The sequence below is a fragment of the Staurois parvus genome, unplaced genomic scaffold (genome assembly GCF_062004578.1).
Source record: "Staurois parvus isolate SC_StPar_1 unplaced genomic scaffold, SC_StPar_1.0 ptg001493l, whole genome shotgun sequence".
In the NCBI taxonomy this organism is placed as follows: Eukaryota; Metazoa; Chordata; class Amphibia; order Anura; family Ranidae; genus Staurois; species Staurois parvus.
The window spans coordinates 231,665-248,569 of NW_028319289.1; the positions used below are offsets into that span (position 1 = coordinate 231,665).

At 42.6% G+C, this 16,905-nt stretch overlaps 1 protein-coding gene across 1 annotated transcript in view; it reads left to right on the forward strand.

Annotated features, from left to right (window-relative positions):
* Positions 1–544: 544 nt before the first annotated feature.
* Positions 545–16,905, forward strand: part of WFDC1 (WAP four-disulfide core domain 1) — a 35,141-nt gene continuing 18,780 nt past the window's right edge. Inside the window, exon 1 of the mRNA XM_089662583.1 lies at positions 545–1,841. Within this exon, the coding sequence (XP_089518709.1) occupies positions 1,707–1,841 (135 nt within the window). The 5' untranslated portion in view covers positions 545–1,706. The remainder of the gene's footprint in view (positions 1,842–16,905) is intronic.

Consider the following 16,905-nt stretch of genomic DNA (forward strand, 5'->3'; position numbering starts at 1 on the left):
CTTTCTCAGGGTGTCACTGCCATCCGCGTCCCTACTGCTGTTATTTTGTCCCATTTCCTGTCTGGATAGGAAGTTATTGGAGATTTCCCTGGTGGGGACACAATCTCAGTTTTAGTAGAGTGGGGAAGGGTTGGAGCTTTCATTGCTGTCTGCAACTCCCTGTCTTTGTGACAAAACCTGACTGTTCACTCTTCACCACGCCACTCTAAACTAGAACATTGGGCTGGAGTTCTGCTTTAAATAATCAATTTTGTCCCTGGAAATGTATGACTTTCAAGAGATGCAGGTTCCCTTCCTGTCTGTATTTTCTGTTCCTCCCTTCTGGCACTGAGCTCCTCCATGGACCGGGCTGGACACAACAGGGACAGGGTGGGTGTGCAGCTTGGACTGATCATCCAACTTCTAGGCCTCTCCCCTGGCACACAGTGAGGTCAGGTGGAAGAAATGGCAGTTGCTGTGCTGAGTCCCCTGCTACCCCCCCCCCCCCCCTGGCAGGGACACATGAGGAGGGGGCTGAGCCTGCACACTTCTCCTCCCTGAATTCTGCAATCTTCAGAATTGAATGAACTCCACAGACAGATGCATCCCAGCTGCCGGGGAGACACAAACTTTTCCAAAGTTCAGAGATTTCCAAGGAAAACCAGAGGGGGCTGACAAGTTCTGGAGTGCCGCCTGCAAGTTCCAACAGCTGGAGCCCCCCCAACATCCACAAGGAGGACCCCAAAAACTTTACTGACCATATTGAAGAACCAGCCTGTGTGGTGACCTGTATGGGACCCCATCTACATACAGCTTTGTTATAGGAGACCCCATCCATGTACTGGCCAGATCTAAAGGACTCCATCTATGAGGATCCCATCTACAGACTGATCATCTGCAGGGGACCCCCTCCATATAATGACCAGTTCTAGAGTACTCCATCTCAGGGTACCCCATCTACAGACTGATCATCTGCAGGGAACCCCATCCATGTAATTACCAGATCTAAAGGACTCCATCTATGAGGACCCCATCTACATATTGATCATCTGCAGGGAACCCCATCTATGTAATGACTAGATCTAAAGGACTCCATCTCTGAGGACCCCATCTACAGACTGATCATCTACAGGGGACTCCATCCATGTACTGACCAGTTTTACAGTACTCCACCTCTGGGAACCCTATCTACATATTGGTTGCTATAGAGGACCCTGTCCATGTATTGACCAGCCATAGAGGACTCCATCCACGAGGACCCCATCTACATACTGATCATCTATAGGGGACCCATCCATGTACTGAACAGCTATAGAGGATTCCATAATTGGGGACCCTATCTGCATACTGATCAGCTACAAAGGACCTCATCCATGTACTGAGCAGTTTTAGATTAATCCATTTATGGGGACCCCATCTACATACTGATTGGCTATAGAGGCCCCCATATATATATTGGTTGACTATAGGGGACCCCCAGTGACTTGCAGCATTACAGATGGATATCTCAGTGGATGTTGCTCGTTGTGGCCCCCAATAGTTGGACACCCTCCCTTCTCTACAGCTCCCAATATTAAACCCCAGTATACAGCTCCCCCCCCCCCCCCCCCACACACACACACACTGGAGATTGGGGCTGATACCCTTCTCTGCCACCATATAGAGAACAGATAATACCCCCCCCCCCCACCACCACCACCACCACCACACAGGACTCCAGATTCAGGATGGCAGATTGTGGATGGAGCTGGTGGTCACTTCTGGCTGGACTCTGTTCTGTCCTCCTCTATACACAGTGCTGTACAGCCCGGAGCCTGAGAAAGAGAGCGCTGCACCTCCGAGTGTCCGACACCAAGTATGATGTGAGTCCCGCTGACACTAGAGGGGGGCTGGGCCCTCATGGCATTGGTGTAATTCTCGGTATCTGTTCTTATTCTGTATGTATGGACCCTGCACAGGACCAGTTTTCTGGTCCTGTATGCCGGGTGTCATTTTCAATATCTGCTCTTATTCTGTATGTATGGACCCTGCACAGGACCACTTCTCCTGTATGCCGGGTGTAATTCTCAGTATCTCTATAGGTAGCTTTATCTGTGTACATATCCTATATGTCCAGATTGCTTCTTGTGATTCTCAGTACAGCTGTAAATGTGGAAGGGAACATCTGTGAATCATTTGATGAAATTTTCCATAAGGCAGAGCTAGCTATTTTTTGTAGATTGTTAGCTCTGATGACCCCGGCACAGCCCTATACAGTAATGTATACATGTCTGATTTATGTAAATACATTGTAAACAGACTCAGTGGAGGAGTAATGCTATACTGGGCTCTGTATACATACTGTGCTGGCTCTGTATACACATTGTGCTTGGCTCTGTACACACACTGTGCTGGCTCTGTATACACATTGTGCTGGGCTCTGTATACACCATGTGCTGGGCTATGTATACACACTCTGCTGGCTCTGTATATGAATTGTGCTAGGCTATGGATACACGCTGTGCTGGTTCTGTATACACATTGGGCTGGCTTCGTATACACAGGATGCTAGGCTCTCTATAGACATTTTGATGGCTCTGTATACACACTGTGTTGGCTCTATAAACACACACCATGCTAGGCTCTGTGTGCAGTTTACTAGGCTTTGTATGTGCACTGTGCTGGCTCTGTATACACACTGTGATAAGCTCTTTATACACTTTATGCTGGGATATGTGTACATATTGTGCTGGGCTCTATATACACACTGTGCTGGCTTTGCATGCACACTGTGCTGGGATCTGTATGCACAATGCACTGGGATCTGTATACACAGTGTGTTGGGCTCTGTATGCACACTGTGTTGGGCTCTGTATACACATTGTGCTGTGATCTGTAGTCACACTGATCGCTGCTAGTCAGTGCTGAGAACTGCTGTCCTCGCCTTACACTACATGCTGAACCCCTTCCATCCTCTCCATCCTGTATAGGGCAGACTTACAGAGAGGTATTAATACTTTTAATTTGAGATTCATTCTGTATGATACCAACAAGATGATGATGATGATTATTATTATATAATTACTACAACATCAGTCACATGGTCTCTATGGATTCAGAGGATCCTCTTCAGGAAGTTGTATGGTCATCCAGGGTCATGTGAGTCCATGGAAATGTCTACAATTGAAGAGCCATACCATAATCCTTGTTCACTCCAAACATTAATTGTATTCGAAAGCCGACTTGTTTCGGGGGCTGAGCTCTGCCCCCTTCATCAGGGCCTTAATGGAACTTTAAAGATGTGACAGCAAAAAATGCATTTAATATTGTAATGCTTAGAGTGGTCCAGACATCTATAAAATAGAATAAAATCTTACAAATCCTGAATTGATAGTAATACTAAGAAAACCACTCAGCCAATGACAATATAACAATAGTAATTGTAAAAACATAAATCATACAATAATGTATTATAAATCATAAAATAATAACGTGATACCATTGTCTCGTTACGTCTGAAGGTCATCAGGCTCATTTTACATGAAGCCATGTAATCCATCCAAACCAGATTCCAGAGGGCTCCTCACACGAATGTTGGATGGATCTCCCTCTGTATGGCATATCACTGATTAGATTCACATTGCAACAACAAAACTGAATCTGACCCGGTGGAGTACAGCAATGCCTGGAGGAGACATAGTCCGGGCAGGCTGAGCTCCCTGCAGCTTTGCTATCACTACTGGTTGGAGTTTCCCTTTATAGTAAGGCTGTAACAGGGGCGGACTGACAACTCATGGGGCCCCCGGGCAATAGGGGATCATGGGGCCCCTGTGTCCTTGCCCAAATTCAAAAAAGCCTATGAAAAAGGTACCAGGGGCATCTCATGGGGCCCCCTACTGACCCTGGGCCCTCGGGCAGTGCCCGAGTTTCCAAATGGTCAGTCCGCCCCTGGGCTGTAATAATGTGCAGTCTTTGGGTTGTTATAGGGCAGCGGAGTGTGATATATACAGGAGGATCCATATGTATCTAACAGCATAAAGTTCAGATCTGCTGCAACACTTCCCCAGAATACAAGTTTTCCTTCTCAAGTCTGGACAGTACTTTCCGTCGCCATTGCTCTGCTCTCACATTCCAGGAGTGAAAATAAAAAGCTGTCACGCAAGTGGAGCGCTCCACCTGTCCGAGCCTGCACCCCTCGCTGGCACGCAGCCCGCTCCACCCAATAAAAAAGAGGTAAATATAGACAGAGGGGTCACCACAGTCCTACAGAGGCCCTTCTGGGAGCACCACATGAGGGGGGGGGGGGCAGAGGAGAGCAGTTCCATAATTCCAATAACAGGGAATTATGGGAGGGGACAATAGCGGGGGCCATAACAGATTTATTCTCCCATAGGAGAGTATCCACTGTGACTATTTGCAGGAATGATGGACCATACAGGACTGGGTGACCACTTACTTGACATAGGGCACAAGTCATCTCAGCTGTGTCACCATTGCAGTTAATTTGCAGTATCTCCATTTAGCTTTCATCCGCCTAGGACTCAGGACTAAACTTCAACCTCTGCGTAAGCCCTCTCCCTAAACCTCAACCTACACCTCACACTAAACCTTGACCTCCACCTTAGCCTAAACCATCACCTATCCCCTCACCCTAAACCTCAACCTAACCCCTCACACTAAACCTCACCCTTCACCTAACACCAAACCCTAAATCTCAACCTAACCTCTCTCTCTAAATTTACACCTACACCTAACCTGCCTCCCTAAACCTCAACCTAATCCCTCACTCTAAGCCTCAGCCTAACCCCTCACTCTAAGCCTCAACCTCCACCATAAACCTCTAGCTCCACTTAACACATCACCCAAAACCTCAACCTCCACCTAATACCTCACCATAAACCTCTAGCTCCACTTAACACCTCACCCTAAGCCTCAAGCTCCACCTAACATCTCACCCTAAACCTCAACCTTCATCTAATACCTCTCCCTAAATCTTAACCTAACCCCTCACCCTAAACCTCTGCCTGATACCTCACCATAAACCTCAATCTCCACCTAACATCTCACCCTAAACCTCCACCTAACACCTCTCCCTAAACCTTAACCTAACCCTTCACCCTAAACCTCTGCCTAACACCTCACCATAAACCTAAATCTCCACCTAACATCTCAACCTAAATCTCAGTCTCTAACACCTCGCTTGAAACCAGAGCTTCCATCTAACCCCTCATTCTAAACCACAACCAACACCTAACACCTCACTTTAAACTTCATCCTCCACCTATCATTTCACTCTAAATCTCAACCTCCAATCTAATACCTCACCCTAAACCTCAACCCAACCACTCTCCCTAAACCACAACTTTCAGACAACCTTCACCCTAAACTCTAATCCCCATCTAACACCTCAACTTAAACCTCAACCCAACCACTCACCCTACACTACAACCTCCACCCAACTCTCACCCTAAACATCAACCCCCACCTAACCACTTAAGCTAAAGCCAGCCATACATGAATTGAAATTTGGCTGGTCCCTACTGAACTGGCTGAATTTCAGTCCATGTATGGGTAGGCTGGTTGTACAGAAGTCAATCTACTTCTGTACAACCAGCCTGTTGAAAAAATTTCTCATGATCAGCACTGCTGGCTATAGCCAGCAGTGTATTCAGTGTATTCTGATGGCGGGGAAGTCTCCCTGCTGTCAGAATACAATACCTCAGCAGAAGTAATTCCCCCATCCACCTAGAATGTGTGGATGTAGGAATCAGTTATTTTTTTTTCATTCAACCTTCTGGTTGAACGAAAAAAAAAATGACTAATATACTAGCTGGCAATGCAAAGAAATAAAGATCCTATAAGCAGCATATCACTACAAAACCTGTGTGTGGATAGTGAAACAGCCATCCAGGCCACTCCCAATATGTTTCTTCCCACCCAAGGGCCTTAATCATGGGTATGATGTATTGGGTGCCTAAAATTCAACCTCCAGCTAACACATCACCCTAAACCTCAAGCTCACCTAACACCTCATTCTATTACCCTCCACCTAACACCTCACCCTAAACCACAACCAAAACCTCAATCTCTCTCTAAAGCTTCACCTTAAACCTCGTCATCCACCTAACCCCTAAACCTCACCTAAACCCTCACCCAATATTTCACCCTAAACTTCATCCTCCACCTAACCCCTCGTCCACACAACATCTCAGAAAAAGTTTCACGTACATACAATACACTAATTTATGGCATATGGAAACCTGTGCTGAAATGTCTACACCAGAAACAACCCACTGAGCTGAAGCAGAAAGCACTGGCAATTCTCAGCTTGGAACAGTCTTGGCAAAATCCTCCCCATTCTCCTAGATGATGGATCTGCATGGTGGACAACCAAAGACACACATGAGTCAGTTCTGTTTTTTCTCCAATCTGATATCCTTAGCTAAGTAAACCCATCCTGCAGCTGTTCTCAGCCAATTAGGATATATTTAATTGTCCATTCCTCTCTGAGTTAATCTGGGATGGCTAATGGTGGACATGGACCAATCGATGTTCACCTTTCCACCAAAATATCCAATATCTCCATCATCTCACAATATTTTTCTTAAGTTATAATTATTATTATTATATTATTATTATACAGCATTTATATAGCACCAAACAGTTTGCTCAGTGCTTTACAATATAATGGGAGACAATACAGCAACAATACAGTTCAATACAAGAGGGATAGGAGGGCCTGATCCTGGGAGCTTACAATCTAGGAGGGAGGGGCTAGTGGTACAAAAGGTAGTAACTGTGGGGGATAGACTGGTTGGAAGAGTAGAAGATTCCATTATTAGCTGAGGGCAGGATAGGCTTCTCTGAAGAGATAGGTTTTCAGAGATCGCCTAAAAGTGAGCAGAGTAGGCGATAGTCTGATAAATTGGGGTAGAGAGTTCCAGAGGATGGGGGAAGCTCTGGAAAAGTCCTGGCATGATGAGCATGGGAGGAGGAGACAAGGGAGCTAGAGAGTAGGAGGTCTTGCGAGGAGCAGAGAGTACAGTTTGGGTGATATTTAGAGACAAGATCGGTGATGTAATTTGGGGAAGAGTTATAAATGGCTTTATACGTTATTGTTAATGTTTTAAATTGTATCCGTTGGGCAATGGGAAGCCAGTGGAGGGATTGGCAGAGAGGGATGGCAGATACAGAACAGTTAGTAAGGTGGATGAGTCTGGCAGCAGCATTCATGATAGACTGAAGAGGGGATAGCCTGCGATGAGGTCGGCCAATGAGGAGGGAGTTACAATAATCATGGTGAGATATAACCAGGGAGTGAATAAGTTGCTTAGTGGTTTCCGAGGTTAGGAACGGGCGTATCTTGGAGATGTTACGGAGGTGAAGTCTACAAGATTTGGACAGTGAATGGATTTGGGACTGAAAGTCGTGATGCAATAATGTAGTGATGCAATCACCCTCTGATATTTGTACAATTTCAGATACAATTCGTTTTTTCAGTTGTGAGCTCAAGGTACACCAGCAGATCTGCGACACATGTTGAGGCAGCAGATTGATCAAAAGGATCAGAATTCCAGAAACTTGTCTCTTTGTACCAATCTCAGGGGGTCATTTTGGCACCTTGAATGTCAAATGAATTACGTTTATCAAAGTCTCACCGGATTGTACAGAAACTGGTTGCCTAGCAATTATATTTGGGCTCCTCCGGCCTCGGGGCTCAGTTATTTTTCCGGTGTTTAGTTAGGGATTATGACTCATTTTTTCGGGGGGTGGGGTATCTCCCTCCCAGCTGTCTGAAGTCCTGTGGGTTCGGCTGAGGACACCAGGCTGGTTACGCCAGGCGAATTGTGATCCTGGGAGCAGCAGGGGTGGAGAGGCTTGGCACGGTGCACATGTCCATTTTATGGTTTAGGAGGGACCACCGAAGTTATGTGGTTTGCAGTCAGAAGAGCCCCCAGATAGATGGATTGTTTATAAAAACCTTTCCATTATTAGTGCTCCTGGAATGCAACCAATAAACATTCCTTCCCTCCATCGTCCTGGAGGAATAGATAGCTGGAACTCTACCATTACCCTATGGATGATTCTCCCCAGTGATATAGTAGAGGTGTTTGGATGGGGTGCCTGGATTCTTGGATGGTGGCTTCCACACAACCAAAGATTTCCACAGCTTCTGTGGTTTGTAAGGCAATTAAATGGATTTGAGATCGAAGCATCACACCATGGGTTGATAGCTCAAATATAAATTTATTCCAGTGTAAGATCAAGTAGAATGTTACAATGAACCAACGCATTCCAGGACCAGAGCTCACTCCCTTCATCAGGGCTACAACAAATATAATGAACAAATATATGAATAGGTATGGAGTCTTTATATTTTAAAAAATGTGCATGGCCATTCATCCAGGAAATCAGCATGTTCTTTAGGCTATATTCTCTTCTGAACAAATGTTTGTTTTTTTTATTATGGGCAGTAGTAAAATACCGCATTATGGATACTAGAGGAAGCTGAAGAGCATAGGGAATATGATACAATATAACAGCTCTAGAGTACACTAGAGGGAATTTGCAAATAAATGTAACCATTGTTTAGATTAGAATCTCTAGAACAAAGTTTCTAAACAAAGGGCCAGTTTACTGTCCTTCAGACTTCAGGGAGGCTGGACTGTGGCCACAGGGAGTAGAAATGATCCCGACGTCAGTGGGAATAAACCATGCCCCTTCTTTGGTGTCATTGGGAGTTATTGTGCCCCATCATTGGTGTCAGTGGGAGAAATTGTGCCCCATAATTGAGTACTGTCCGTGATACTTTTTTTATTTGCACTAACATACAATTTTGAGGACAAGCTTTCGGGGTATCTCCCCTTCTTCAAAGTCCAGGCACTACTTTGAAGAAGGGGACATACCCCGAAAGCTTGTCCTCAAAATTGTATGTTAGTGCAAATAAAAAAAGTATCACGTCAGTACTCAATTGTTTCTATCGCAAGTGCACTAATATGGCTACAATCACCTCGTACCCCGTCATTGGTGTCAGTGGAAGGAATTATCTACCATTGTTGGTGTCAGTGGATGAAATAGTGCCCCAAGAGCCGGATACAAGCAATCAAAGGGCCACATCTGGCCCCCGGGCCATAGTTTGGAGACCACTGCTCTAGAATCATTACATTGTATCCAGGGGCGGACTGACCATTTGGAAACTCGGGCACTGCCCGAGGGCCCGGGGTCAGTAGGGGGCCCCATGAGATGCCCCTGGTACCTTTTTCATAGGCTTTTTTGAGTTTGGGCTAGGACACAGGGGCCCCATGATCCCCTATTGCCCGGGGGCCCCATGAGTTGTCAGTCCGCCCCTAATTGTATCCCAGGTTACAAATACACATGCATTTCCTATGCTCTTGGGCTCCATCTAGTGGTCATAATGCAGTATTTTAATACTGCCTATACTAAAAGAACATTCTATCAGAAAATAAAATAGCCTAAGGGTCACCGTACACATTACATTCTGACTGTACAATCAACTATATATTTACCAAAACTATGTAATATGAGGATCTACCTAATCTATCTAATCAATTTGTATCCAATCAGGCAGGCTTCTGCACTACATAGTTGTACATCCAAAGTAAATTGTGCAATCAGTTTGTAATGTGTATGCTGTCAGCTTTAAGAACATTTGTTTTCTCCCAATTCGCACATAACAAATATATACACAGATTTGCTGGACAAATGACTGTTTTTTTTGTTTTTTTCTGTTTTTTTATAGACCTCTATGGTTTTCACATTGGACATTTTAAAAACACAATGGATACATGAAAGACAAGCCATGCTTAAAATAATTAATATCAATAAATTAGATATTTATAACATTGTTCAGAATAATTAAAAGACATGATTGTAACAAATAAGAACAGGAAGATATTCATAATAAATTATTTAAAATAATAATAATAGAATAATGACATAATAGTAACAGTATTAATTGAAATCTGAAAATTATAAATAAAATTCAAATGAACTGCAAATTGTATTTAAATAGGTCAGAAAATGTCAATGGCTAAAAACAAATCAATAGTCAATACATATATTGGTAAAAAGATAGACTGGATGTACAGTATTTTCTTGAAATACAAAAAAATTTGTAATAATGTATTGTAAGTGTTGGCTGTAGTTCCTTCTCTGTTAAACATTTGCTGTAATTCATCCAATCACACAATCCTCATGTCAGGATTTGTTTTTATAAAAGATCAAATTATTTTATATATTTTATTTAATAAATATACAATTACTGATGACCTTTTTGCCAGATAGAAATTATTATATATCATCTATAAAATGTTTATTGAATATTGATATATTTAACCATTGATATTTTCAAACCATTTTTTTATTATTTACATTACATTTGAATGGTATTTATAATTTTATTATCAGATTTCTGTTAATATCGTTACAAATGTAATCATATAATATAGTTAATTGATATTATGTATAGATATACATTACTGCTATAATTTCTAGTAGTTTCTCCCTTCTTTAATAATTACATTTATTAGTTAACAGGGCTGCTGTTAGAAACCATGGGACCCCATACATCCAGGGTCCCCCTCCTAAAAAAGTTTACTATCTCTCAGTTGTGAATGAACACAGTGAGTGATCAGTACTGATCACTCATTGTATTCATTCAGGAAAGTAAGGTCCTGTGACATATTTACCAGACCCTTCCCCCACTCTCCATCCTGAAGGATCCTATTGTGTGCTTGCAGCTGCCAGTGGAAAGGCGAGGAGGTAAGCCGGCAGCACTGGGGGGGTGGGGGAACACCGGGGGGGGCCTGGGCAGCAGGGGGAAATGGTGCACAGGAAGGGTGATGGGTGCTGCAGGGAGGGGGAAATTACTGGAACTGATCCCCTGTATGGCTCCCTGCAGCAGCTGAAAGCCAGCAGGAGGGAGAGGAGAAGCAGCCAGCTTTCAGCAGCTGCAGAGAGCCATACAGGGAATCAGTTCCAGTAGTCCCCCCCCCCACACACACACCAATCGCCCTCCCTGCCCACATCTGATTCACCAAGCTGCCTTGGCCCTCCTGCTGGTCTGGGCCCCATGCAGGAGGACTGGTGGTACCCCCTTATCCATGGCCCTGTTAGCTACTACTTTATTAGTTTTAGTTTTTCTGAATTATATTCTTTAATTTATTGATAGTAGTTACAGTATTTAATGCATTGCTTATGTTTTATGTATTGATTGTATTCTATACTCATTCATTTATCCCTTTTTTATATTATTGAAGCCCTGATGAAGGAGGTGAGTTCTGGCCCAGAAATGCGTTGCCACTTTTGTACAACCTTCTACTGAGAATAAATTTATTTCTGAACTATTACCCCCGGGAGAGGTACATCAATCTCAAATCAATTTCTTCCCATCTTCCTGGAGTCTGTGCAAAGAATGCAATATAATAAATAATGGACAGGAACAGGGGCGGACTGACCATTTGGAAACTCGGGCACTGCCCGAGGGCCCGGGGTCAGTAGGGGGCCCCATGAGATGCCCCTGGTACCTTTTTCATAGGCTTTTTTGAGTTTGGGCAAGGACACAGGGGCCCCATGATCCCCTATTGCCTGGGGGCCCCATGAGTTGTCAGTCTGCCCCTGGACAGGAAGTCATCTGTGCGCTGGAAATGATGGTCCCCCAATACCTCACCTTCAGTCCTCAGAAACACTTGTAAAGCTCTGTATTTATCTGCCCATGTGATAAAATGCTTCCATAATGGTCGCATAAAACAAATGAACATTTACAATCATATTAGGACTCCATCATGCCATACATACATTTAGGCTCTCACTGTTCTGTGCGCTGGCACGGGTTTCCTTCATCATCCCACTCATTTTGGATCAGCTGCCAATGTGTCTCAAAGCAGCTGCACCATTTTTATAACACAGCCCTGTCATCTGTGGTGCGCTATAGCGCAGGTGCAATTTTGTTGATACTGTACACGTGCGTTGGGGTTCAATTAAAGCAGAATTCCAGGCAAATATCTCAATTCAGATGAAATATATAGATGGGGTCTCATTTACCTGCAAAGGATTTAAAGTTCTGCTCATCCGGTCCTGAGATTTACACAGCACGGCCCTATCTGGCAGAGCAGGGGATCTACTGGTCTTGCCCCTCCGCCAGCCTGTGATTGGGCAACAAAAGGTGAAGCAGCAGACTGATGAGCTCAGCTCTCTGTCACTCTGCTGTCTCCAGGTTCCAGTGCACCAGTTTTATGATATCTCCCCCTGTGTGCCCCTGCCAGCCTTGATGTCCTAAGCCACAGCCTATGTTGGCTTTGCAATCCCGCCAGTGTAAGGGAAAAAACTGTGAAAGGTTTATATTAGCAGATTTATATTATCAAATTTTTATTACCAGGTTTGCTGCATCATTTTTACCCAATTATGGCAAATTATCTGCTTTAGAACTGAGCAAATTTTATTTTAGACCTAGGGGGTCAAATACTTTCCCAGACAATTTCCTCTAACCAAAGGGCTGATATGTCTACAGGGCATGCTGGGACTTGTGGTCCCTCAGTATCTCTAGATCTGTAGACAGCCCTTATCACATACAGAGTTCATCAACACTGATCAGCTGGTCTATTGCGCCACTTGCTGGAACTTAGTAGCATTGCAGCTTCGTTAAATGTCCCTGATTTGCACTGACCGTTCCAGATTTCACTGAATTGTTGCTGAGAAACTGTTGTCTCTGGAAATGTTGGCTCCTTTTTCTGCTCTTTATAGGTGAAATGACAGTTCTGGTTAGAAAAATCAAATCCTTTCCATGGTAGTGCTGCCTTTCCTCTGTAATAACTTGCATCCTGGTATTCCTTTAGTTAAAGCGTTTGACAGAGTTCCCCACACACAGCTAATGTGTAAGGTAAGTCTACAGGCTTGGAAAAATCGGTATGTAAATGGATAGAAAACTGGCTAAAAGATGGTATTCAGAGAGTAGTGGTTAATGATCCGTACTCTGAATGGTCTGGGGTCATCAGTGGTGTACCCCAAGGTTCAGTGTTGGACCCTTACTTTTTAATACATTTATAAACAATATCGGGTCTGAGATTATAAATCCCATTTCAGTCTTTGCAGATGACACCAAGCTGTGCCGTGGAATAACGTCCTTACAGGATGTCTCCAATTTACAAGCCGACCTCAATGCTCTGTGTAATTGGGCAACTGTGTGGCAAATGAGGTTTAATGTTGATAAATGTAAAGTTCTGCACTTGGAGGCTAAGAATATGCATGCATCATACATACTAGAGGGGGTACAACTGGGGGAATCATCTGTAAAATGCAGTTCAGTATTGGGCACCAATTCACAAAAAGAACATTGGGGAACTGGAGAAAGTACAGAGAAGGCAACTAAACTGATACGAGACATGGAGGAGCTCAGCTATGAGGAAAGATTAGAGGAACGGAATGTATTCTCTCTTGAGAAGAGGAGATTAAGGGGGGATATGATCACCATGTATAATACATAAGGGGGGATATGATCTCCATGTATAATACATAAGGGGGGATATGATCACCATGTATAATACATAAGGGGGGATATGATCTCCATGTATAATACATAAGGGGGATATGATCTCCATGTATAATACATAAGGGGGGATATGATCTCCATGTATAATACATAAGGGGGTATGATATCCATGTATAATACATAAGGGGGGATATGATCTCCATGTATAATACATAAGGGGGATATGATCTCCATGTATAATACATAAGGGGGATATGATCTCCATGTATAATACATAAGGGGGGATATGATCTCCATGTATAATACATAAGGGGGGATATGATCTCCATGTATAATACATAAGGGGGGATATGATCTCCATGTATAATACATAAGGGGGATATGATCTCCATGTATAATACATAAGGGGGGATATGATCTCCATGTATAATACATAAGGGGGGATATGATCTCCATGTATAATACATAAGGGGGGATATGATCACCATGTATAATACATAAGAGGGGATATGATCTCCATGTATAATACATAAGGGGGGATATGATCTCCATGTATAATACATAAGGGGGGATATGATCTCCATGTATAATACATAAGGGGGGATATGATCTCCATGTATAATACATAACGGGGGATATGATCTCCATGTATAATACATAAGGGGGATATGATCTCTATGTATAATACATAAGGGGGGATATGATCTCCATGTATAATACATAAGGGGGGATATGATCTCCATGTATAATACATAAGGGGGATATGATCTCCATGTATAATACATAAGGGGGATATGATCTCCATGTATAATACATAAGGGGGGATATGATCTCCATGTATAATACATAAGGGGGGATATGATCTCCATGTATAATACATAAGGGGGGATATGATCTCCATGTATAATACATAAGGGGGGGATATGATCACCGTGTATAATACATAAGGGGGGATATGATCTCCATGTATAATACATAAGGGGGGATATGATCTCCGTGTATAATGCATAAGGGGGGATATGATCACCATGTATAATACATAAGGGGGGATATGAGCTCCATGTATAATACATAAGGGGGGGAGGGTATGATCACCATCTATAATACATAAGGGGGGATATGATCTCCATGTATAATACATAAGGGGGATATGATCTCCATGTATAATACATAAGGGGGGATATGATCTCCATGTATAATATATAAGAGGGGATATGATCACCATGTATAATACATAGGGGGGGATATGATCACCATGTATAATTCATAAGGGGGGGATATGATCTCCATGTATAATACATAAGGGGGGATATGATCTCCATGTATAATACATAAGGGGGGATATGATCTCCATGTATAATACATAAGGGGGGATATGATCTCCATGTATAATATATAAGAGGGGATATGATCACCATGTATAATACATAAGGGGGATATGATCACCTTGTATAATACATAAGGGGGGATATGATCTCCATGTATAATATATAGGAGGGGGTATGATCTCCGTGTATAATACATATGGGGGGATATGATCATCATGTATAATACATAAGGGGGGATATGATCACTATGTATAATACATAAGGGGGGATATGATCACCATGTATAATACATAAGGGGGGATATGATCTCCATGTATAATACATAAGGGGGGATATGATCACCATGCATAATACATAAGGGGGGATATGATCTCCATGTATAATACATTAGGGGGGATATGATCTCCATGTATAATACATAAGGGGGGATATGATCTCCATGTATAATACATAAGGGGGGGATATGATCTCCACGTATAATACATAAGGGGGATATGATCTCCATGTATAATACATAAGGGGGGGAGGGTATGATCACCATCTATAATACATAAGGGGGGATATGATCTCCATGTATAATACATAAGGGGGGATATGATCTCCATGTATAATACATAAGGGGGGATATGATCTCCATGTATAATACATAAGGGGGGATATGATCACCTTGTATAATACATAAGGGGGGATATGATCTCCATGTATAATATATAGGAGGGGGTATGATATCCGTGTATAATTCATATGGGGGGATATGATCATCATGTATAATACATAAGGGGGGATATGATCACTATGTATAATACATAAGGGGGGATATGATCACCATGTATAATACATAAGGGGGGATATGATCACCTTGTATAATACATAAGGGGGGATATGATCTCCATGTATAATATATAGGAGGGGGTATGATTTCCGTATATAATACATATGGGGGGATATGATCATCATGTATAATACATAAGGGGGATATGATCTCCACGTATAATACATAAGGGGGATATGATCACCATGTATAATACATAAGGGGGGATATGATCTCCATGTATAATACATAAGGGGGGATATGATCACCATGCATAATACATAAGGGGGGATATGATCTCCATGTATAATACATTAGGGGGGATATGATCTCCATGTATAATACATAAGGGGGGATATGATCTCCATGTATAATACATAAGGGGGGGATATGATCTCCACGTATAATACATAAGGGGGGATATGATCTCCATGTATAATACATAAGGGGGGGAGGGTATGATCACCATCTATAATACATAAGGGGGGATATGATCTCCATGTATAATACATAAGGGGGGATATGATCTCCATGTATAATACATAAGGGGGGGATATGATCTCCATGTATAATATATAAGAGGGGATATGATCACCATGTATAATACATAGGGGGGGATATGATCACCATGTATAATTCATAAGGGGGGGATATGATCTCCATGTATAATACATAAGGGGGGATATGATCTCCATGTATAATACATAAGGGGGGATATGATCTCCATGTATAATACATAAGGGGGGATATGATCTCCATGTATAATATATAAGAGGGGATATGATCACCATGTATAATACATAAGGGGGGATATGATCACCTTGTATAATACATAAGGGGGGATATGATCTCCATGTATAATATATAGGAGGGGGTATGATCTCCGTGTATAATACATATATACATATGGGGGGATATGATCATCATGTATAATACATAAGGGGGGATATGATCACTATGTATAATACATAAGGGGGGATATGATCACCATGTATAATACATAAGGGGGGATATGATCTCCATGTATAATACATAAGGGGGATATGATCTCCATGTATAATACATTAGGGGGGATATGATCTCCATGTATAATACATAAGGGGGGATATGATCTCCATGTATAATACATAAGGGGGGGATATGATCTCAACGTATAATACATAAGGGGGGATATGATCTCCATGTATAATACATAAGGGGGGGATATGATCTCCATGTATAATACATAAGGGGGGATATGATCTCCATGTATAATACATAAGGGGGGGATATGATCTCCATGTATAATACATGAGTGGTTC